The sequence below is a fragment of the Enhydra lutris genome, unplaced genomic scaffold, assembly GCF_002288905.1.
Source record: "Enhydra lutris kenyoni isolate GAN:26980312 unplaced genomic scaffold, ASM228890v2 scaffoldscaffold22, whole genome shotgun sequence".
NCBI lineage: Eukaryota > Metazoa > Chordata > Mammalia > Carnivora > Mustelidae > Enhydra > Enhydra lutris.
Window position 1 is genome coordinate 2479286 of NW_019154106.1, and position 24032 is coordinate 2503317.

A 24032-nucleotide genomic window follows, 5' to 3' on the forward strand; every position below is an offset into this window, starting at 1 on the left:
GACGGATGTACGGACGGGCGGACGGACGGGCGGATGGATGGACGGGCAGAGGGATGGACGGATGGAGGGATGGACGGGCGGAGGGATGGACGGACGGACGGGCGGATGGATGGACGGGCGGAGGGATGGACGGACGGAGGGATGGACGGGCGGAGGGATGGACGGATGGAGGGATGGACGGGCGGAGGGATGGACGGACGGATGTACGGATGGATGGACGGACGGGCGGATGGACGGATGGAGGGATGGACGGACGGATGGACGGGCGGATGGACGGATGGAGGGATGGACGGGCGGAGGGATGGACGGACGGATGGACGGATGGATGGACGGATGGAGGGATGGACGGACGGACGGGTGGGCGGATGGAGGGATGGACGGACGGACGGACGGGTGGGCGGATGGACGGACGGATGTACGGACGGGCGGACGGACGGGCGGATGGATGGACGGGCAGAGGGATGGACGGATGGAGGGATGGACGGACGGACGGGTGGGCGGATGGATGGACGGACGGACGGACGGGCGGACGGACACATGGCCCGATACACAGAGGAACAGACGAATAGATGACAGAGGAAGCTCCTGACGTCCTCTGCTAACAAGGAGCAGTGAGAACACCTGAGCGAGGCCCCGCCTAAGACAAACGGGAGACGAGGCTGGAGCAGTGCTCCCGGCCTCCGCCGCGCACATGAAGGTTCAGCTGAAATTTATCTGAAGAACGACAGAGAGGCTCTGAGTGTTTCTGAGCAGCAAACAATATGAGGAAGTATGTCAAGTCCCCGTCAGAGACGAGCTATCTGCTTGGGAGTGAGAACGGGACCCAGAGCAAGGACCTAGAACATGCTGGAACTGCCCCGGAAAAGAGACGGGTGAGACCCAGCAAGGTGGGGTGGGGAGAGATTCCAGACCCAGAGCGAAGGGCCCCAAGCCGGGTGCAGGGCCGGGCCGGTGGTCAGGGAGCCGGAGGGAAACGGTGTGGACCTGTCTCCACACCCGAGTCATTGGGAAGCTCTGGAGCAATGACATCCCGTGGGCACCAGACGTGGCCTGTGCGTGGGGTGATGTGACCCCCACACCATGCGTCTCACAGACTCAGTGAGAACGGGCAGGGCCCTGGAAACACCATCTTGGGGAGCGCGCACCCTCGGAAGTCTGGGGCACTCGGGAGTCAGGCGCACGCACCTCTCGTCAACGTTGGCCGATCCGAGCACGAGCAGTCCTCCACGAGCGCCCCGGGCCCAGAGGCTCAGCTGAGCAAACAGATACGCCACGACCATCCTTAGCCGAGCCTGGGGGACACGACGGGAAATGTCACCCTGTGCTAGACATGGCGGGGACATACTGGCTCCCCCCCGCCCCCGTACAGCTACAGGGAAAGTGGCTCCAAGTAGCGTAGAAGTTTTCTAGCGTGCAGAGGAAGCAGAGTCCTCCGGGCCTGACCGCCGCCACATCACACATGCAGGCGCGACGGGCGAGATGGACGGAGCCGGAGCCCGAGCCGGGGGGCCGAGAGTGCTCGGGGCGGAATGGGCCCCCTGTCGCACCCCCTTCACAGCCGGCATTTCAGGCGGAGGGAAGGCCGCTGTGGCCAGAAGGAAGGGACAGAGATGGGATAGAGCGCAGCAGCTAGAGCCCAGGGGCTCTCCACAACCGGCTGGCTGGGCCCCCCCGAAGCAGCCCGGGAGGGGACACGGGGAGCCCCTCCCTGGAGATGCAGGAAACTCACACACGTGCGCGTCACGCCGCACCAACCTGTACACACATGCTTGTGCACTCGCACACACGCACGTCCATGCGTCCGCCCAGGCAGCCCTCACAGACAACCCCGCAGCCTCCTGCTCCCGCACACCCACACACGAGGGCAGGCGCAACCTCCGCCTGGTGCACGAGGTCCCCGTGCTCCCTGCAGCTCCCGTGTGGGGACGAGCGCCCGGCCGAAAGGCTCACCTGCACGTTCTGCAGGGCCAGGTTCTCCCTGCTGCTCCCCCCGTGAGCCGCGAACAGAGGCCTTCGACCTGTCACCAGGCTAAAGATGCCCACGACGGCCGTCACTGCGGGCTCGATGTTGAGACCGATGTGGTGGCTGCCAGGGAAAGGGCAGGTGTGCATGGGGTGTGTGTGCGCACACGTAACACACGCAACCCCGGGTTCACCGTCCGACCACGTGAAAGTGTGCTCTCCGCGGGTGAGCTCTGGGGGCTGCGTCCAGTTCCAGAATGCACCGGCGCCCGGGACGTGAGGACGATGGGAAGGAGGGGTGTGATCAGACACAGCGAGGGTCTGGGGGACCTGGAATAGTCTCTCTAAGCCCTGGCTCACGGCACGCCCTAGGAACCTGTTCAAACCCGGACGCACGTCTAGCCAGGAGCGTGGGCTTCGGCGAGGCTTCCAGTGGCACTGGTCCCGCCCCAGAGCCCCCACCCCATGCCCACCGCCTCCTGTACCTGCCGATCTGCTGGGCCAGCTCCCTGGCTCTGCCACACGTCTCCTGAGATGAGTTCTCGCTGGCCATGTAGCAGGTGGTCAGCACGCGCCCGCAGAGGTCCCGGGGGTCCTGGGGGGTGTAGCTGAGCTCGTCCACGATGGTCCGGACATCAGCCAGCACTTCCTGGTCTACAAACCACCAGATGATGGGAAGCGGGTGGCGGCTCCCCGCTGTGCAGTGCTCAGAGCCCAGGCCCTCCCTTCGCCCAGGCAACGTCTCCCCATGTGGAGCTTCCCCCTCGTGTTTCCGGCGTACACGTTAAGGGGACGGTCGATGCAGGGTGCGCGGGGGAGGATCTCGACCCGGGTCTGCCTGAGCCCAAGGCCCAGGCCACAAGGCCAGTGCCCAGCAGCAACAGCGGCCTAGATGGCCACGGCCACGCGGGCCCGAGCCCCAGGGAGGGGCTCTTGTGGCCTGCTGTCCCCACCTGAGCGCGTCTGCAGAGCCCCCTTCACCCGCAATGGCGGGGACCCATCAGCCCGGTCCCCACCCTGGAGCCTCGCTCGGGTCACAGGATGCTACCTACTTCCCTGCTTCACGGCCTCGCAGACCTCGCGGCACATGGAATAGACGAGGCAGGCGGTGGCCGCGCTGTCCACCCCACCACTCAGGGGCAAGAAGAACCCGGCCTAGAACGGGCCAACCACAGGCAGGGGTGAGCAGAGCCTTGGCGGAGCAGCACACCCCGAATTTAGCCTCGTCCCCCCCACAGATGCGGGGGAAGAAAGGCGCACGTCTCCGACGGATCTTCTAGAGGGAAGGGACCTCTCAGTGCGACGGGCACGTAGGACGCGTCCTCCTCAGGCAGACGGCAGACGGCAGACGCACGGAACCACTGGGAGATGCTGTCCCATCGCGCTCAGTGTCACCAGACAGGACCCCAAAGACGGAACCAAACCTCCAGAGGCCCTTTGGCCTTTGCCTCGCGCAGACTAAGCAGCTGACGGAGGCAGCGGGATGGACAGAGTCCCAGCCCGCCGGACTCACGCAAACACGGGGAAGCTCACCTGCCGGCTGCGTCTCAGAAAGTCCCAGAGCCAGCACGCGGGTCCGAGGCTGCGGAGCAAGGGGGCGCGTGAGGTCGGGAGCCGCTGCCCCGGTCGGCAGTTCACCTGGGCCATGTGCCGCGGTACGAGCAGCGCCGGGAGAGCTGCCGGGGGAGGGGCCCCCGATTCACCAAGCCTCTGTGATAAGCACTTCATGGGAATGAACACATTGTTTCTCCAAACCGCCCTGGGAAGTAGGTGATTATCTTTTGGCCCCGTTTTCAAACAGAAAAACTGAGACACAAAAAGGAAAGGCCAGGCAGGGTGTCCGTGCCCAAGGCCCCGGCACAAGGAAGCGGCCCAGCTGGGCGAGGAAGCCAGGCCGTCTGGCTGTGCCCCCCACGCGCTCCACCCCGCCGCCGCCCGGCCTCCCCGCAGAGCGGTCGCCCTGGGCACGGTGTTGGAACCAGCTGCCCACACGGCTCTGGCCCCCGCCCCCCCCCCGCAGGGTGCAAACCACTACAGCGGGCGCAGGGGGCGCCCCGGGACCAGCACCCCCGCCCTGAGCTCACACGGGCGGCCCACCTGATCTCCTCCTCGGGACTATGGTACGTCCACTCGATGGGCTCCGACGGTGGCTCCAGCAGGTCCTCGCGGCACGAGAGGGCGAAGTCCACCTTCACACGGGGGTAGGGGCTCACCTTGCTGGCCTGCGGAGGGACAGTCACGACAACGTGACACCGGTGCGGCAGCAGGCCCGCAGGAGTGCGTGTCGGACCTCGGCCGAGCCTTCGCTCCCAGCGGGACAGCTGGAGTTGGAAGCAGTCGGGACGACTGGCGTTGGAACCCTCGTGCGTCGAGGGGCCGCTGCTGTGGACAGTCTGGAAATCCCTCAGAGATGAAGGCACGGAGTGACCGCGCAGCCCAGCAGCTCCCCGCCCAAGCGCAGGCCCAAGAGAAGCCGCTCGCACAGAAACCCGTACACGTTCGCGGAGCGTCCGTTCATCAGACAGAAGGACACACAGGCCGCGTGCCCTCCGCAGGGGCCAGTCATCACCACAGACACATCCTCTAGACGTGCTGCTCCGTGACACAAGCCAGACACGATCCCATCCGTGCACCCCGCCCACCACGGGCAAACCCAGAGGCCAAAAGCAGGCTGGTGGCTGTGCGGGGGCGGAGGGGGCGCAGAGGGAGCCTCGCGGCTCCAGGTTTGTTCCTGCTGCTGTGCCGAGCCGAGGGCTGTGCCTCCCCGTGAACGTGCCAGAAGCCCCCGCAGCACGGTGTGGCGCGGCCATGACAGCTCAGCCCCGTGCTCAGGAAGAGTCCCTGGGGCGCCGCAGAGCACCCGTGGGCCTCCGTGGACTCACCGCCAGGTTTCGAGATGAAATCTCCGCCCTGTAGCTTCGAACGTCCTCCAAGTCCAACGTGGCGGCGAGGACCTCCTGGAGAAGGGGCCAAAGAGAAAGCGTGATTCCCGCTCCCCCCACTCACGCGGCACACTTGGCCGTGCTCACAGGTGCGCCACATCGCACACGAGAGTCACACCTTCCAAGGCAGGGACGTTCCCGGCGGCCCAGGGAGAGGGGACAGCCGGTGCTGCGGCTGACCCGACGCCCTCCCCTCTCACTGTTGCCACCTCAGCCTCCAGTGAACTCAGACACGCGTCAGTGCTGCCTCTGTCACGGCACAGGGCCACGTCTGCCACAGACTTCTGAGATGCTCAGGAGCAAGGGTTCCTTCCCTGCTTCCCACGGGCTGCGCAGAGAGGAGACGGCGGGAGCCGCTGCCGCCACCCCGCACCCAGGGGGAGAGGCGACCCCAGATCCAAGCCCACACAGAGGAAGCCAGGCTGGAGGACGGCAGGGAGCTGGACCACAGCCCTGGCGAGCCACGCGCGAGGCCGGGAGGTGCTGCCTGTGTGATCATGGGGACGTGTCCCTGCCCTCAAACCCAGATGAGACAGGAGTGTTAAGAATACAAAAATACCACAAAATGGAAAAAAAAATAACATTTCAAAAAACAGCAAAAAAAAAAAAAAAAAGGTTTTGATTCATTTATGTCTTTCTTTATGAAAAACACCTCCTTGTCAAAGTGCGTCACTAGAACATTGTCACTACAGGCAAGTTGGGACAGCGAGAGCCAGTCCTGCGCGCCGCATGACACGGGGGGCTGTGGCCCCCCACACTCGTGCGAACGGGCCTGTGGGCAGCTGCTGTCGTCAACACCAGGCCTGACCCCAGCTGGACACACCCACGAAGAGAAAGAGAAAATGGAGTGCATGTGTCCTTTGGTCTCCCTGTCATTTCCCAAAGTGATGGGCCACCAAAGCCACCGGGCTCCGCACAGGACAAAGCCAAGGGACGTGTGAGGCCATAGAAAACAGAGAGGCCAGATGATGTGAACGTTTTCGTAAGAAGACGCCTCCACTCCACCTTCCCCAGGACGGGTCAGTGTCCACAGAAACGCCTGAGGGAGGTGTCCAAGGAGCCAGCCAGCCCGCAAGGTTTGGAAGAGCCCGAGAAGCGCGTCCTGGGGAGGGGGCAGCAGCTCTGCCGCTCTGTGCGATGGCCCTGTGTGCCACACAATTTCTTCAGATCATTTTAGGTGGATCACGGAGGAAGTGGCAGGCGGCACGGCCTTTGGCCCAAGGACTGCGATGGCCTCTCTCCCTGCACGCTTGGACAGAATCAGAGAATTCCAGCCCAAGACCCCCCTTGGGGAGACAGGAGGCAACGGCCCTCGGGTTCTTGTGCGCTTACGAATCAGCTGGGCGTGTGCTTAAAACACAGGGTCCCCAGGGTCCAACCGTGAGGCCTGGCTGAGGCCCAGAGCCTGCAGGGACCCGCACACCTGGTGTTCCTGGTGCAGGTGACCCCCCGTGCGCTGCCAGTCAGTCCCGGGTCAGGTGCCTGCGGCTCTGACGTGCGGCTCAGCGTCTTGGCCGCGTCGACCTGGCCTAAAGACAGCTGGGCATCCCGGCGGGACAGAAGATGACACACTGCCTTCTGCAAGCACTTGACCTTTCTGTCAAACCCTCCCGTCTCCATTGTGACCAATGCAGACACCTGCAGGCCTCTGGGGACAGTGTTACACAGCAAGCGCGGCCCGAGGGTCAACTGGGAGGCAGAGAGCGCCCCTGCAGCCGAGCTCCCACCCTGCACCGGCCAGGAGGCATCGTGGAACTTGCTGGCTCCGCTCTGAAACCCAGAGCGGTTTTATAACCACTGCCCTGCCCACAACCCCAGCAAGGCCGCGGAGGCACCAGACGTCACCTCCCTGATGTGAGCTCTGGCAGGGCTGCGGGAGTTTCCGCGGTGAGTAAGCTCACGGAGCCACCCCTCCCTCTGAATCAGCGTGTCCCCCGTCCCCACAGGCAGGTGGCCTCCGAGTGAAGATGGCAGATGCCGCGGGAGGGCCCGCTAGGAACCCGGGGCTGACTTTCCGGGCCTGCGGTGGGACCCACACTTGTGTCCATTTTTGGCAATAATAGCCATTTCCTTTTGTTTTGAATTTAAAAGCAAAAAACCAAAAACAAAAGCAAGAGCAAACAGTTCTCCACAAGGACTTTCTCTCAGCCGCCTCCACTGAGAAGGATATTCACGTCCAATGTGGCCAGATGGGCTAGCGGGACAGACAGCGCCCAGACCCACGTCCTCTGGAGGAGGCCGAGTGTCCACCAGCTCTGTACAGGCCCCCTTGGCTCAACCCCCTGGTCCCTGACCCACCCCGGACTGTGGTGACACCCTTCTGAGCGCACCCACAGCTCCCGTGCAGACACGCCCGCCCACGGCCGGCTGGCTGCATCCAGTGAGCCATACAGCCCCAGGGCGACAGGCCCCCCTAGAGGAGCATCGGGGCTCCCAGGACGTGGGGGCAGGGGGACGTGGGGGCCGGGTGGCATCGGGCCTACAGCTAGCACAGACACACGCGTGCCTGGTCACGTGGGGAACAGTGAGCGGGTCTCGAGCTCCCCGCCGAGCTCCCCTGTGCTCCGCTCCTGCAGACGCGGGTCCCCCGCCAACGACCCCCCTCGCTGCGGGGACCAGGACTGACGCCTGCTTATTCCTGAGGAAGCTCTGGTTCCACATCCTCCCTGGGGCCCCAGGGTCCCCAACTGCTGACAGCACAGCCGTCCCCCTGCCCCAGTGCGGTCACCCCCAGGGGCACACACGCGCTTGCTTACCACGTCGTCCAGGGAGAACTGGGACCCCTGTGCGAAAATGCAGCCATTCATGGCGATCAGGGCGCAGCCGTCGTAGTAGAGCCGGTCCCCGTCACAGCCCTTCTGGTTGGCCAGCAAGTAGATCCCACCATTCTGGAGAACACGCACGGCAGCGGGACCTCACCTCCCTGTCCTCAGCCCTCCCGCCACACCAGAGAGAGCACCCCTGCATGGAAACCGCACGCACGCCACGGGCCCTTCCGATGCCCGTCACCACCCACAGCCCCCAGCCCCCCAGTACCCTCACATGACCAGAGGAGGTGGGAGTCCAGGGAAGACAAACTCCACACGGCAAAGCCGAGACCCCAAGCTGGCTTCGCTGACCCCAAGCCTATCCTGTGACTGTGCCGTGCTGCCCAGTGAGAGAGGTCCCCTCGAGGGCACTCCCCGTGCTCTGGCTCAGCGCCAACAAGCCCGCGGCACTCCTGCCGCCAGCGTCGCGACCCTAGGGACAGGTCCGGATGCTGGGGAGTGAGCCTGCGGCCACTGGACACCATAAGCCAGGTGTCCTCCTCCAGGGAGCAGGGATGGCAGCGCCTGCCTTCCCGGTTGCCGGGGTTTAATGAGATCAGGCGGGTGGGGCCCCAGGAGAGGAGTCCGTGCACAGTTGCTGAGCCCTGGCCATAACCACGGGCACCGGCACCTGCCATGCAGGCCTTGTCCACCTGGGCTCTGGGGGTTCAGGCGTGGGGGACACAGCACCGGCCCACAGTGCGCACACCCCGGCATCGCGGCCTAGTGCCTACCTTGGCGGTGGCCATGGTCACCAGATCAACCCTGGTGTGGGCTTTGCGCAGCACGTGGTGGCTGCCCGAGGCATTGGTGAAGATCTCCACGCCGTCCAGGCCCATGTCCACGTGTGGGCTGCGGGCAGAGGCGGTTGACAGGAAGAGATGGGCTGCGTGCCCGCCCCACCCTCCCCAGCCCCAAGGTCTCCAGGCCACACCGCCAGGGCTGCCGCGCACGGGGCCGGGCCTGACCTGTGGGGCGTCCAGAGCTCCTCACAGATCTCACTCCCGATGCAGGTGTCCCGGGTGGCCAGCACTGCGTCCCCAAAGGGCACGGTCTCCTGCAGCCGGAGGACAGGGCCCATGAGACCCCTTGGCCGTGGCCCATCCGGGCTGTGTCCTGACCTCACCACCCTTTTCCTCCCCATCCCAGTGTGGAGCAGTCCCAGCCCACACGGCCTGGCACCAGCGGGCATCTCACTAGCTGGGGGCTGTGCTCTGTGTGGCCGCGGGGCTCACTGTGTCACTCTGCACTTGAAGCTTCCGTTGGCACAAATTCCCACAGTCATCCTCGTTATTAAGAATAAAGGGTCTCATTTAGCAAGGGCCATTCTACGCCAGCCGTGGCACCGTGCACCTTTCTGCGTCACCCATGCTTTCGCCGGTCTGACCCGGTGGTCCCACCCCTGTGCCCAGAAGGACCCGAGGCTCATTCAAGAAACCTGAGAAAGATCGCCCAGAGCCCAAGGGGCAGGGCCGGAGGGCCAGCGTGTCCGTCACCAAGAGCCACATTCACCAACCACACGTGGCAGGAGCTCCCCAGGAAGGCGCAGAGCCTCCCCGGGCTACCAGGCGGGGGCGTGGAGGCCCTGAGCCCCCCACGCTGACAGGTCATGCCGATATGGGTCCAACTTGGCTACCACCCGTAATCCCAAAGTTACGGAAAAGGTGGGGCTTTGTTCAGCCAAGAAATGATCCCGAGGCCTGGAGCACATCCTAGAACACCTGGCCGGGCTCCCTGATCTGTGCGTGCGCGTGCGCGTGTGTGAGTGCGACACCCATACTGCCCACGGCAAGAGCCACAGCGTAAACGTGGCCCTTTCTTCTCTGATGCCTCCTGCCACGGACGGACAAGGTCACTGTTCACTGTGGCTGTGAGGACAGCCTCACCCAGGACCCCCGCTGGCTGCCGTGGGACCACTGCGTCCCTGCACGACGGCCACGTGGCAAACGTGAGCACGTGGGCATGGCTGGAATCCACACCCCATCGTGAGAAGGCCACGGTCAGAGTGACAGGCTGGTGAACCACGTATCTAAAGCCGGGCTCATGCACTGCCCCTCCTCCGGGGGCCTGAACTGTCCATGCACAGCAGGTCCTGGGCAGTCCTCACCCTCTTCCTGGACACGTCCCTCAACCTTCACCCACAGTTACTCAAGCCAATTCAGGGAACCACCTTCAAGCAGCGACCCCGCAAAATCCTTCCAACAGCAAATTCTGTCCCATGTCAGCCCTGTGTGTCTCCCCTGAGATGGTTTTTAGGATATACTATGATCCCGTAAGAATGAAATGGGGAGCAGCCCACTCTCCGGACTGCAGTAGACACGTCTGTTTCAGACACAGACACACGGACACATACAAACACCCACGGAGTCTGTTCTGGGTCATGAAGACTTTAGAATGTGCTCACTGCTGCAGTTCAGGGTCAAAGGAGTGTCCAGGTCACTTGGGAGGTGACCAGACCTGCCGTCACCTCAGCCATGCCCGTCCCTGACTGTCCGTGCAGAAGGCACTGAGCCCAAGCTGGCCCCTCGAAGGGCCTTGCTCACGAATCAAAGCCCGTGCCAGAGGCGTAGTCTGGCTCCCGGGTGGAGATAACCTCCAACCAGAGGCCAGGGCGGCCACTGTTCTCCAGGGACAAGGCAGAGGAAGCCGTTGATGGCGAAGAGGCCAACGGAGGCGGAACCTCGTGGGAATCAGGGGAGAGGGACCCCGCTGTGGCTCAAGCCCATCCCTGAGACCCTGATGAATCCCGGCCAAGCCGTCCGCTGGAGGGAGTCTGTAAATGGCCATGAGCCACCTGGAGTGTAGTCATCGGGGGACAGAGAACTCAGTGTCACGAGCTGAACTGTGCTTGTTGGAGTGCTGCCCACCCCCGCGCTTCAGAACCTGACCGTATCTGGAGCGGGGGCCTTAGAGGACGTGGTTAAGGTAACATGAGGTCACCGGGGTGGCCCTGATCCAGGGTGACCAGGGTCCTCACAGGAAGAAGGAATCAGGACACAGACACGCTCGAGGGACGACGCCGTGAGGACCCAGGGAGAGCACGGCCGTCCACACACAAGGAGAGAGGCCTCGGGAGGACCCGCCCTGCCCGCCCCTGCCTCCCGGGCATCAGCCTCCAGGGCCGAGAGGCAAGCATCTCTCATTCAGCACCGTCCCCTCCATCTGTGGTGCTGTCTTATGGCAGCCGGAGCCAAGTGACACCCCGGCAAGCAGAACGGGACCGCAGGCAGAGCCCTGAGAAGGCAGGGCCCCCCGCAGCACCCTCTGTGTCCCAACTTCCGACCACCTGTGGGAAGTGGACAGAGCAGGGCTCCAGCCATCACCCCAGCGGCTTCCCATAGGAAGAGGGTGGACGCGGCCCCCGGATCAGACCAGACGATCCCAGCTCAGAAGGCCAGGCCGGCCAGGTCCAAAAGACACGACAGATGCCGGACGCTGGGTCGTCACACACTGAACAGGCAGCCTCGTAAAGTCTTCCTTGAGTTTTGCAACTAGAACCCTCCTTCCCCAACCCCACAGTTGGCTGCTTGGGTGGTCCCTTGGCCCAGGCAGCAGCCCCAGCAAGAAGGAGCTCACTGAGGTGGGGTGGGGACCCCTCCCCCAGCTCCCCTGGCACCCCAGCTCCCCTGGTACCCCGGCAGGTGAGCCGGAGGAGAGGGGGAGGCACGAACGGGCACAGCATCTCTGACGTAAGGAGGCACCCAGCACCCCCGGGGCCCCAGCCTCCCTGCTCGTACAGGAATCTCTCCCCATGTTTGGTTTTGTTTCTCCACCCGTCAGGGTGGGTTAGGGTCCTGCCCCATGTGGTGCACGTTAGCCCAGAACAGGGACATCTGGCGGGAAAATGAGATCCAGTCACACTCACCTGCTTCGTCACATCCTGTATCATCCGGGGGAGAAAATACTCCTCTGTCTGCCTGGGGAGGGAAACACCACAGACCTGAGGACGAGCACCTCAGAAAGCAAGACGACAGCGTCCCAGCGTGAGCAAAGACCCGCCCCGAGCTTCAAACCCATGGCCCGGCGGAGGGCAGTCAGCTGCGCACGCGCCTTAACCGTCCCCGTCGGGGGAAGAGAAGCACGTAGGGTGAACAGAGGAAACTGGTGCGTTCTCCTCGCGGACACCATGGTACCCGGGGGCTCCGACCGACTTGGTTTCCCTGCGCCTTGTGCTCCAGCGCTCCTGAGACACATGTCACAGCCGTTCTCTGCAGAGCCGTCCCGCTTCCCCCAGGAGAAATCCAGCTGGACGTCCCGACCAGTCTCTGAGCCCAGAACAGCACAGCGCATTAGCCAACACGACTGCGAACCATCGCCGAGAAGACCGAACGGTCTCCCAGCGGGACGAGACGGACAGTCTAACACAGAACTTAGGTGACCCGCCTCCCCAAGGGCTACGCGGAGAGCCTGAATGTAAAAAATAGTTCACAGATCCAACCCCAAACGGGCTGTTACAAGACGCACCACAAAGACACGGAGTTACGTGTATTTCTTTTTTCTGAGAATTCACAAGAACCTTCTGGGATGGCGGCAGCAGCTTTTACTTAAGTAAATCATAATGCTGGGAAATTGGAGGGTGCTGCCTTCTGTCCTGCGCTACGGACGGGGACGGGGACAGGCGACCCTGCTGACCTCCGAGACACCCTGCCGCCCCACAGCGAGCTCTCTACCCACCACGGGCAACTCGCTGACGGCGATGTCACTGCGTCAAAACGCTCCTTGAAGGGAAGAGTCCCCCCACCCCAAGGTTTGTCCCTTCCCTCCTTCCCCGCCACCCCCACCAGGACCCACTGAGGACGAGACCAAAGCAAACCACCGGGAGACGGTATGCGGTCACCGCTGCGCTCAGTCTCTGCTCCAAGGCCAGCGATCACCTTGTACCTGGCCGGTGAAACTCGCCGGGCTCATCCAGAGCAGACATCGTGAGTACAGGCCCTGCACCGTAGCCTGTCATCCGGAGCTTGGCTCAGGCTGGCCCGACCTTCTCCCACGGACCCCATACCTGACTCCTGTGCACAGCCTATGCTCTTCTCTGGCTGGACACCCTTTCCTCCCAGCCAACACCCTCTGGAAAAACCTAGCTGCGGACTCCCGCCAAGAGACCCGTTTTGGCCTGGCCACCATAAGCCTTCTCTGCCCCGAGCAGCTACAGAGCCCCCGTGACGCCTGCCTCACCGCGCTTAAATCTGGGGGCACGACCGAGAACATAACGACAACGAGTAGATTCTCGAGTTCTCTGCCGTCAAGAACCGGATTGTTTTTTCTCGTTTCCTCGGGCCTGAATCTGTCATGCGGTCATCACTATGGTAGGGACACAGGGACGTGCCCAAGCATCGAGACCATTTTGGCACGGCGCCTGTGGGTAAAAACCTCTGTCGTTTCAATGGTGCTAAAGAGAGAGTGGCGGATCTAGCTCGGTGTCTGCCACGACCCCGCCACGAGCCTCATCACGCAAGTGCCCATCTGAAGGAGCCACCGCGAGACCCACATGTCCACATGACAGGGACGGGCGACACCAGACTCCCAGGAAATCCAGACAGCACGCCCCAGGAACAGATCCCAGAGAAGAGATGATCAGACGGTGGAAGGCAGGAGAGCCTGTGCGCGAGGAAAAGGGTCTGAAACCGGGGACCTGCACAGATCTGAAGAACAGAGTCTCCGGCCGGGCACAGCACAGAGGACAGGGTTAGAGGAATGAGGCCCCAAGAGAAAATACAGGTGCGTGGGCGGAGAGAGGACCGAAGACCCGGACTCGTGGCGCCCCACGGCGAAGGCAACAGAACGAAAGCGTCTGAGAGCGAGAGACAGAAAAGGTTCCCCAGATCACAGCCCCGACAGCAGGGGGCCGGGGGGCACAGCGGGTGAAGCGTCTGCTTCGGCTCAGGTCATGGTCTCAGGGCCCTGGGATCGAGTCCCACATCGGGCTCCCTGCTCAGCGGGGAGCCTGCTTGTCCCCTGCCCGTCCCCAGCGCGTGCTCTCTCTCTCTCTCTCTCTCAAGTGAACAAATAAATCTTTAAAAAAATTGAAGTCCCGACGGTCATGTCAACACTGCTGGGTGCACACGGGGACGGCAGGAGGAGCCCGGCAGCTGGAAGCTGTGCCCGCGAGGCACGGCCTGGCCGACAGCTGTGCGCCGACGGCCACCGGCCGGTGCACCTGCCCCCGGCTTCGACGTGCCTCACACGGTCCCCGCTGTCCCCAGCCTGCGGCTCCCTGCGGGCGTCCTGCCTCATCCCCGCAAGGTGCCCACAGGTTCACAGCACGGGGGAGGGGGGTGCTGCCCCCCCACAAGGCCATGCCAAACTGTTCTGCAAAGTCGCCCTTGGTCTGGTGCCCTCGCCGGGACCTGGTGCGTCCCACGGTGCCACCGGCTCACACGGGCTGCCGTTCTCGCACTCTCCAGCATCGGCTCGCCCGTCCGGCGCTTCTGTCAAATTCTGCCATTGTTCTTTGTACCTTTAGTTGCCCGTTTGAGTTTCGCGGACTGAGAACGTTTTCCGGTTTTTATTGATTCAGGAGTCCCTCATCCACCCTGAGCAGCACCTCCGGGCACTTGGCAAGCACGGCTGCGTCCCCACCGCCCGTCGGCGCCCTTTGCAGAGCTAAGGAGACCACGAGGACAGGGACAGGCCACGCTGGCGCCGGCCACACGCTGCGCTCAGCGCCTCACACGCTGACTCGCGTCAGCCCCGCAACCACAGCCCTACGGGGTCACCGCCATGACGGGCCCCAAGGTGCACAGAGGTCGGGTCGCTTTCCTGGCCCCAAGGGGCCTGGCCAGGTGGCAGAGGCAGGGTTCGACCTCCCACCGCCAGAGCCGCCTGCTCTGTAAGAGCTACAGTCAAGCCCTCCGTGCGGCTCGTGCTTCACCTAAGCAAGCAGAGAAAACGGGAAAGCGCTCTCAGCAGACGACCACATGCGGGTTCCAGCAGAGATGGAGGGTCGGAGGATGGAATCTTCTGGAATGTGGGAAATCAGAGCTAAGACCACCAGAGAAGATGGCCCAGGAAATCGGATCCCCAATCAAGAGACGTTCCAGAAACAGAACCCAGAACGGAAACTTGCCCAGAAAGGACGACCTTTCCTGAAGCCAAGGGTCACAGGGCCACAGAGGGCCTCACACAAGGGCCAAAAGACCCACACCAAGGCCCGTAGAACAAAATGTTAAGAGACCAACGATAACGAGAAGCTTGTCCACCAGCCCTGGAGAGAAGAAAACTCGGAGTAGTGGCAGGCTTCTCCCCAGCGAGGGCACAAGCCAAAGACAATCCTTCAAGGGACACATTGAAAACTATACAAAAAAGTTCTGTTTAACCTAGGGTTTTTTAAAAGTCTGCAAAGCTATTCATCACACATAAGAGCCCCATAAAGACATCTGCAGGCAGGCAAGGTATCAGAAACCCCCCTCGGTGATCCTTGCTTAGAAAGTTGGAATTTACCATAAGAAGTGGACTTGGTCTTCCCAGCACTGAGCTGGCCCTAAAGGTGTTTTTATGTTAATGGTGTCAGTGGGAAAGGCCCGCAGGTTGCCGGGGGGGCCAACCCAGGAGTTGGAGCTTTCGGACCCACCTCCAGGACTGGGGAGGGACCACTGGCTGGGGTGGAGTTCAGTGGCCAAAGGCCAATGATTCCATCAGTCATGCTTGTCACGAAGCCTCCAGAACACCGCAGAGAACAAGGAGGTTCGGGGAGCTCTCAGGTTGGCGACCGCGTGGAGATCTGGGGAGAGCGGTGCACCCCCAGACCCAGCCCCGTGCATCTCTCCCACCTAGCTGTCCTGATCACATCCTCTTAGAGCAAACCGTGGCCTAGAATCAACCTCAGGAGGGGTGATGGGAACCTCTGGAACCTACTAGAAGCCATGTGCCTGCAAATGAGCAACTCTTCAGAGACAGTGACGCGTGGGTCAGCCCAGGGCAGGGAGGAGAAGTCCCCCAGAGCTGTGCAAGGGGGTGTATGCCCAAAATACACAAAACTCCAAAGTCTTCCTACATAAGACTATGGAGCATTCGAAGATCCGTCACTGGAAGCTCGACCTGCAGCAGCAGCGGCGCCCGGCAAGCACACTGGGCGGGTCTCTCAGCCCGGGGGTGACCGTGCCCCCTAGGGCACACCTGGCAAAGTCAGGACACATCGAAGGCTGTCACAAACGGGCTGCCTGTGGGGGAGGCCGGGGGCGCTGCCGCACCGTGTGCCGTGCAGAGGACGGCCCGAAGCCTCGGGCTGGGCCCCCCAGACACCAGCTGCTCGAGGGGCCACAGTCGATGAGCTTCTGTACTAAAGCAGCCGCCCTGTAACCAGCAGCCTCCAGAGTGTTGTGCCCGAAACGGCGGGAATGTGCCCCGGGTTCTCACGCACCTCCCCCAGGACGCGGACTGCGGCTCTGCCCAGGGAAGACATGACACGAGCGTCCACGGAGTGGCCACGACCCGTGCATCCCTGCTCGGGGCAGCGGGACTCACCGGCTCCGGGACCACGGGGTGAACCAGCGCAGCTCCCGGTAGTTGCCCTCATTGGCCAAGGCCATTTTGGGTCTGATGAGCAGGATCTTCCTGCGGGCAGGAGAACAGGACGGTGCCTGAGATGAACGTCTAGCAGCCAGGGACGGCCCACGGGTCTGCCCTCCCGACAATGGACGACGACCGAGTCGGCAAGACCCAGCAGGTGTGCTGTGCGGGCAGCTGAAGTGCGGTGTCTGCAGGGGAAACAGGTACACCACCCTCCCTCGAACAACTTCCAGCCAGCGGCCCCACCCCACGGTCTCTCTCCTCATACCCGAAGGGTCTACGGTGGGCAGAGACCAGAAGCAGTGACATTAAGGACCGGGCGTTTCTGGAGCTGCCGCCCAGCACACAGCTCCCACGGACCGTGCGGTTCCAGGGACCACCCGGTTCCCAGGGGCTTGCCCAGGGCCGCAGAGCCTGGGGGAGGCGGCCGCCACTTACCCATTGAGAAATATCACCCTGCAGTTGTAGCGGACATTTTTGTGCATGACAGGCCTGCGGAGAGAGGGGACACACGCGTGTCTGTGAACAGCAAGACCCCATGTCCGTTTCTGTAAGAAGCGTCCTCGGGCCTGGGAGGGAAGCACGAGGCTCCGTGGCAGCTTCCGCAGGGGACTCCTGCCCTGGCGGGGGCTCCAAAAAGGAGAAACTCTTCTAACGCAGCAGTCATGCCCTCTCCGACTCTCCCTCTCTCCTGGAACATTCTCAGACCTTCCCCATCTGCACACAGCCCTGTCACCGTGTCACCTCTCCGTCCCCTACTGGCCTCAGGCACCAGCCCCTGTGCCTTCCCGGTTCTCCTTCAGCACACCTCCTGACCTGCAGCCTGTGCCCCTTCTAGGAGGCGGGCCTTCTAGGGGCTGGGGGTGCTGAGCACATGTGTCCCCCACTCTGCCTGGACCCGTCCCACAGACAGTGCACTTCCCGTCCGCCCACCCCCCACCGTGTCCTCCCCTCCGCGGGAAGCCATGTGCTCTGCTAGGGCAGAGCTGGGCAGGCATCAAGGACGTCAGAATAAAATTATTGTTTTCTTCTGAAGCTTATAGGCCCAGATAAACGCTGGATCTGAAAAGAAAATATCTTTATAAATAATGACTGTTAATACTTTTAAGAGTAAAAAGTAGAAAAATAAAAATAGGATTATGAGGGGGCGCCTGGGTGGCTCAGTGGGTTAAGCCGTTGCCTTCGGCTCAGGTCATGATCTCAGGGTCCTGGGATCGAGCCCCGCATCGGGCTCTCTCTGAGCGGGGAGCCTGCTTCCTTCTCTCTCTCTGCCTGCCTCTCTGCCTGCTTGTGATCTCTCTCTGTCAAATAAATAAATCTTAAAAAAAAAAAAAATAGGATTATGGGGCGCCTGGGCAGCTGAGGCCAGTGGGTGTCTGGCACTTGATTTCGGCTTGGGTCATGATCTCAGGCCCCACATTCGACTCCCTGCTTCTCTCCCACTCCCTCTGCCCCCTCCCTGCTCTCTCTCTCAAATAAATAAATAAATCTTTAAAAAATAGGATTATAGACTCCAAGCCCACAGAAGAAAGCGGAGCACAGGAGAGCTACCAAGGACAAGGGCAAACCAGAGGGAGACAACAGGACCAGAGCAGGACCGAGACCCTGTGCGGCCTGAATCAGGACACGCAGGAATGTCCAGGTCCTAATTTCTGGAGCCTGTGAACTGACCACCTTACGTAGCGAGAGGGGCTTTGCAGATGCGATGACTAAGTTACAGATCCCGAGATGGGGAGACTATCCCGGACTACCTGGGGCCGCGCACTAAAGCCACCAGGTCCTTACAGGAGGGAGGAGGGGATCAGAGCAGGAGCTGTGAGCAAGGAAGCAGAGACGCAGGGGACCACTACGTACCTGCGCCATATGCACCTGCGTCTCTGGACTCCGCCCCCTACATACCCACACCATATACACCTGCACCTATGGAGCCCACCCCCTTACCTACCTGCACTGTATACACCAGCATCTCTGGACCCCGCCCCCTACATACCCGTGCCGTGTACACTTGCACCTATGGAACCATGGGGTCCGCGCGCTGATGGGGAGTGACATGGCATCATCCCAGAACTTACCATTAAGTGAAGAAAGTGCCATGTGCGTCTGCGCGCGGGAGGGAGAACGCTGTGCTCCCACTGTGCACCCTGCGCTCCCACACACACAGGCGCTTCTGGGGGAATCTGCAAAACCGCTTCCTAGAGCTGCCTCCGAGGGGGACTTAGGGGTCTACAGGCCGGGGAGGGAACAAAACCCACTTTTCAACAGAGGCCTTTTGTATCTGGAATGTGCGGACTCCACACCCCTCCCGTAGGAGAGCTCGCACCCTGAACCTTTCTAATTTTGAGTTTGCCTTCCCGACGCTCACGTTGGCACTTACATTCCCACGTCACAGATGATATCCCGAGTGACCGGAGATTCGAGAAGGGCGGCCAGGACTTGGAGCGAATGCAAGAGGGTGTCTGACTCGTAGTGATGATCCCAACACCCGTAGCCACTGCAGAGGAAGGGAGCAGGCGCATGAGCCCCGGAGCTGCCCCAGGGGAGGCGAGCAGGGGGGCAGGGAAGCCCGGGAGACACTGGGGGGACAGTAGGGGCCCACGGGCCATCGGGGCCAGGCGTGCGGGAGTGCAGCCCAAGACTGCCCTCTTTAACCCGAGCTAGGATCACTGCTACCACAGAAGATGTGTTTCCCCGGAAATGAAGAAACCTGTGGCCCCAAGCTCTTTCTTCTAGCTTTAAATTACAGTGAGAAATTCTCACTTGTGTCAATATGTCTACCTATGGGTTTTGTTTTTTTTTTTAACTGTAAACGCAGCCAAAATCCCATGGATCTACAGAGCCGGACCCACAGGAAGATGCTCCTCAGGCAAGGGGCATCATTAACATCCTTCCATTACCGCTCACAGAGCGACTCCTAGCTCCGGCTGTGAGTCATGCTGGTAGCTGGCTGGACGGCGTCCCCCAGACGGCTCCCCCAGAAACCTGCGTCCCCTCCCACCCTCCAGAGCCCGGGAACATGACCGCACTCGGGGGAAGGGTCTCTACAGAGGTAATTAAGGATCTAAGGAGGAGAGGAGCCTGAACGACTTGGGCAGGTCTGAATCCAACAGGAGGAGGACACGACATGGAGGGGGGGCACGGGAAAACGGAGAGGGGAGGCATGCGGCCGCAGGACAAGGGACTGGGAGTGACAGCTAGATGAGACAGGACAGGTCCTCCCCTGGAGCTTCTGGAGGAAGCAGGGCCCTGTCAACACCCTGATTTGGGGCTTCTGGCCTCCAGAACCAGCTGCCTGAAGTCACCCAGCCTGTGGGACTGTGCTTCCAGCAGCCCCAGGAAACTCAGAGCTCCAGGACGTCATGAAACATGAAGACAGGCTTGCAGTCAGTCTCCTGGCACGTGTGTGCCGGGAACAGAGCAGAGAGCGTCGGTAAGCTACTTTCAAATCTTCAAAAACGTGTCCTTCCTCCGGTGCAGCGGCCTGGGAGCGATGTCACAGGTGCCGAGCAAAGCTTGTGCAGGCGGACGCAGACCTCCACAACGGGCATTTGCGTGGTTAACGTCTAGAAGGCAGGCCTCTCGGCCTTGGGCTCTGAGAAGGAAAGTCCAGGTTCTCAGAGGAAAATGAGATCAAGGAGATGCCCCTGGGGAGGGCTCAAGACCTGGGCTGGCCTTTTCCTGGGCAGAGTCCTGTTCCGGGGGTCTCGTGCCCTGGTGGCCCCCGCGCCACATGGGATACCGGACAGTAACACATGCCGAACGTGCAGGCATCAGAGGGCCCCTTGGCCCTGGGGCTGGCCGACAGCCGGAGGGGCATTCTGTAACGGGGGCTGTAAGTGCCCCCTGCCCAGTTTAGGCAGCAGTCGTCCATCCGCAAAGTCTACCAAGTTGGCCAGAAGAACACAGACAGCCTTTCTGGCAAAGGACCTCTAGGTCCGCAAGTCAGCCCATCCCAGGGGCACCGGCCCCTCATTGGCCTTCCAAGTGCCCCTTTTGGGGGGGGAGCTGGAGCCCTGACCACCAGGGACAGGAAGTGGGCGTGCTCTGTGAACGGGCTTGGCTCCCCTCCTGCCCCAGCTTCCTCTCTGCAAACTGTGGCAAGTAATAAAGGGGGGCCTGCTCAGCGGGCTAAAAATGACATGATACAACTATACCATCCTGGGATCCCGTAGCTAAAATCCTCCGTCTTTTCAAATGACAGGTCCAGATTTGGGGGCCAGGTGTGGGGAGAGCACAGGACAAAGAAAGGGGCAAGGACCTACCCTGGAAGTGTCTGGGCCACGATAACTCTGGGGGACGGGGCTATTGAGGGCAGCCCTGCAGTGGGAAGAACAGACAAAATATAAAGACAGAGCCAGGACCCCGGGGGTAGAGGTCACATAGACACACCAGGACCCCAGGGCCTGAGGAGTGTCTTGAAGAGCACGTTAAGTGAGGGTACAAAAGCCCTTGGCTACTATGGGAGACACAGCCTGAGCTGAAGCTGGGGTTCCAAGCACAGAAGTCCAGCTCGCGAGGAGAAGGACAGGAGTGGCCTTGAGGACAGACACAAAGACACTGGCAAAGAAACGCTTTCTGTTTACACAAAGCCCAGAAACCGAGGCGGCGTCATGGCCCGAGCAGGGACTTCCGATCCCACGAATGGCCAGGACTTGCGCATGTGGGAACCCAGAGGGCCGCTGACGTCTGTCACGAAACCACCATAGTTCGTAAGACACTTAAACGCGACGACCGCTTGCTTACTTCTGCATAAGGGACGAGGAGGACCCGGCTTCCCGATTGCTGCGAGAAGGCACAGCGGAAATGACCACTCGCACTCGCTTGTGGAGACACGCCGAGACCAGGAAGTGACGGCCACACGTGAAAGTGAGGGCCTGGGAGGGGTGGTGGGCTTGGCCATCAGCCGGCGGCCGGGACTCCAGGCCACCAGCAGGCCCACTCGCCGGCTTCCAATGGCCCTCGGCAGGCCCGCACAGCCGCACCTCCCTGTGCCCACCCCCTCCGCTGCGTTTCCACCTCAGGGAGCTGATGCCGCTCCCTCCACCCCCCTGCCCTGCGGGGTCCGTGTTCAACTCTCACCATATTTCCAGTTCCGGTCCCAGCCTGTATCTCGCTCCTTTGCGTTTGGCAATGTCGATACCTGAGAAAGAGAGAGAAGAGCAGTTTCAGTACTCACACCGCAGTCGGGCGGATGAAACACTGCTGCATCGGGGGGATGGAAAAGCAGACCACGAACCAGAGCACTCAGGGGTCTCCCGGACCCCGACCCACGCGGCCGAGGAGCGGCTGTCCCACAGACGCAGCTTACACCGGCAGGAAACAAGACACGAGGCCTGCAGGACTGACCCTTAGCATGGGGGAGGGGGAGGAAGCCATAGCCTGGTCGCTCATTAACGGGCAGGTGTGGAAGATGGAGGGCAGAGAGAGGGCGGGATTCAAGGGACCGCAGCCTACAGCGGCACCACTGGGTACCAGCAACCTCCGGTTTGGGACGGCGGGCCTAGGGCCCACCTGCCGGGGAAAGGCCACCGGAGCAGAGACTCAGCTCTGGCCACTGACCGCCTCGCTCCAACGACTGCTCTGCACTCGATGAGAAGAAAGCAGGTTGAGGGTGAGGGTCCAGGGCGCTGCTGAACAGATGCCCTCGCGCACACCTCCTGTTCTTACTGCTCTTAGCAAACCCTCTTGCAAGGAGTGGCTCCGAGCGAGACGGCCTGGCGTGAGCACAGCTGTGGGACTACCCAGGACCGCCCCGCTCCAGCGGTACGTATGAGTAGTTGGACCTTTTCCACTCACAGATGAGCTGGTGCCGAGGCTCCCATATGGGACCCTCGCAACAACCACACCCTAGTCTCTAAGCTCCCAGGCTTGTCCCTCACTCTGCTCCCCTCCTGGGGCCGGCTTCTCCCGCAGTCTACCCATCAGGATGGTCTCCAGGCACCAGACACAGGAACGGCGCTCCCGCCTGTCTTGAAGTCTGACGTGCTTCAAGCTCACGTGCTCCTCGCTTGCTGACCTAAGACCCTGGATCTGCCGCAGAACCAACCTGCTCTCCTTGAGATCGTCAGACCACTGGCCTCCCGGGGTGAGGGACCTGGCTCTCCCAGATGATGCACCCTGACCTCATCGAGAGCAGCTCAGGGGGTGGGGGGATGCCGGTGAGTCCATTCAGGGTTGCGACCACATCCGACTGCCGTCTAGGCACCTGCTCCTCCCGCACACAGCCCCCTCCCTCTTCCAGAACCTTCCCCTTTGAAACCCTCAGGCTCCCCCTGGACAGGGGTTAGATGGCCTTTGACACGTTAGCCCACCATCTTCCCAGGCTGCCTGGTTCCTGAATAAAGCAACTTTCTCCTTAACCCACCCCCCATCACTGGTTGCTCGAGTGTGGACAGCAAGCTGCCGGGCCTGAGTTGGGAACCAGTTCTCTGGTTACAAAACCATGTTTCCTGGGACACTTCTTCACGACATCCTCCTCGCTGGTGGTTGGCCACGCTCTCCCCTTAAAGGCCTCTAAACATGGGCAACTTAGCACCTCTCAGCAGCTGGGCCCTGGCTGAGCCACACTCGACCCCAGAGGTATGAAGACAGGTAAGCCTCAGCCTCTGATCCCTGTCCCTACCTCTGCAGCCAGGCTTTCCCTACCACGAGTGTACACCAGGGGTCCCCCCAGGCCCGGGAAGCCACCCCAATTCAGGAGTGGCCCGCGAAGGGGGCAGTCATTATGCATCATCTCATCTGCCCCCAGGTAGGCTGCGACCTTCCAAAGAGCAGGGACTTGTGTGCATCACAAGCAAGCAGGGGCCGGCCTGGACCTCGGCCCGCCCCCACCCCGTGACCCCGCCACCCCGCCCGCCCCTGCCCCACCCCATCCCTCCGCTGCCCCAGCACCTGTGCCCGCCGCACCCAGTCCCCACTCGCACCTGTCCCGCCCCGGACCCCGGCTCCGCTACCCAGGACACCACCCCCCACCCTACCCCGTCCTCCTACTCCCCCCACCCCGCCGCCCCCAGACTCACTCTTTAAAATCCTCTGCAAATTGCCCTCGAAGTCCAGGGCCCATTGGTTGAGCGCGCAGGTGGCCACGGTCACCTTCCGGCCCATCCTGACCGCAGCGGCTCTTCCGGGTCGCCGGGCGGGTCTGGCTGGCCGCGAACAGCCCAGCCGCGGCAACAGGCCCCGCCCACGCCCCGCCCCGCGCGCGGAGCTCGCGGCCGCGCCTGCGCAGGAGGGAGGCCCGGCCCCCAGCCCCAACGCGAGCGCGGTCCCCGGAGCCCGCCGCGCCGCCCTCTGCTGTGTGCCCCGCCTCCGCACTAGCTGCCCCCGGGGTGCCTGGGCAGCCGGACTTCTTCCCTCGTCGTGTTAAGACTCGTTGTTTTCATTCTTTTCCGCAGCGGCTGCCGCACGGGAGGACGAGAGCTCCAGCCCGCCGCTCGTGCCCGCGGGCTTCTGCGCGGGGGGGGGGGGGGGGGGGGCGGCCCGGGCCAGCACCGCGCGCGCATGCGCTCGCGGCGAGCGTCCCTCCCGCAGCGGTCAGCGGTCAGCCAGGCCGCTGGGCCCGCTTGGCGCCACTGCTCTTGCCCGGAGCGCTGGGGACGAGCCACTGAGCAAGTTTTCACATTTCCTTAACCCAGGTCGTTCTTCAGCGCATTTAGGGTAGGATCCGGTTTCCCGTGTGAGTTACTCTGCCTGCCACCGGCCGGACAGTCCGTCGTCTTCTCCCGACCTGCGGTGCTGCTTCTGTCACACGCACTTTCACACCTGAAATACATCCCCCGTCCCTGAAGTACCACTTGTTCGTGGCGGACAGCTGGAA

At 62.2% G+C, this 24032-nt stretch overlaps 1 protein-coding gene across 9 annotated transcripts in view; it reads right to left on the bottom strand.

Moving 5' to 3' along the window:
• LOC111149593 (NAD synthetase 1) overlaps positions 1-23384 on the bottom strand; it is a 34291-nt gene extending 10907 nt beyond the window's left edge. For 5 of the 9 annotated variants that reach the window (XM_022506721.1, XM_022506720.1, XM_022506725.1 and 2 more), the window contains exons 1-16: positions 23236-23360; positions 21296-21356; positions 18594-18710; positions 16658-16711; positions 16175-16264; positions 11577-11628; positions 8680-8768; positions 8446-8563; positions 7661-7792; positions 4845-4919; positions 4060-4184; positions 3496-3544; positions 3015-3117; positions 2448-2616; positions 1951-2086; positions 1186-1292 (exon numbers count right to left, since the gene is read on the bottom strand). In XM_022506721.1, coding sequence (XP_022362429.1) covers positions 1186-1292; positions 1951-2086; positions 2448-2616; positions 3015-3117; positions 3496-3544; positions 4060-4184; positions 4845-4919; positions 7661-7792; positions 8446-8563; positions 8680-8768; positions 11577-11628; positions 16175-16264; positions 16658-16711; positions 18594-18710; positions 21296-21356; positions 23236-23320 — 1562 coding nt within the window. In that variant the 5' untranslated portion in view covers positions 23321-23360. Of the gene's footprint in view, positions 1-1185; positions 1293-1950; positions 2087-2447; positions 2617-3014; positions 3118-3495; positions 3545-4059; positions 4185-4844; positions 4920-7660; positions 7793-8445; positions 8564-8679; positions 8769-11576; positions 11629-16174; positions 16265-16657; positions 16712-18593; positions 18711-21295; positions 21357-23235 lie in introns of those variants that run through there. The other 4 variants (XM_022506722.1, XM_022506719.1, XM_022506728.1 and 1 more) reach the window with 4 other exon arrangements.
• Positions 23385-24032: the final 648 nt, after the last annotated feature.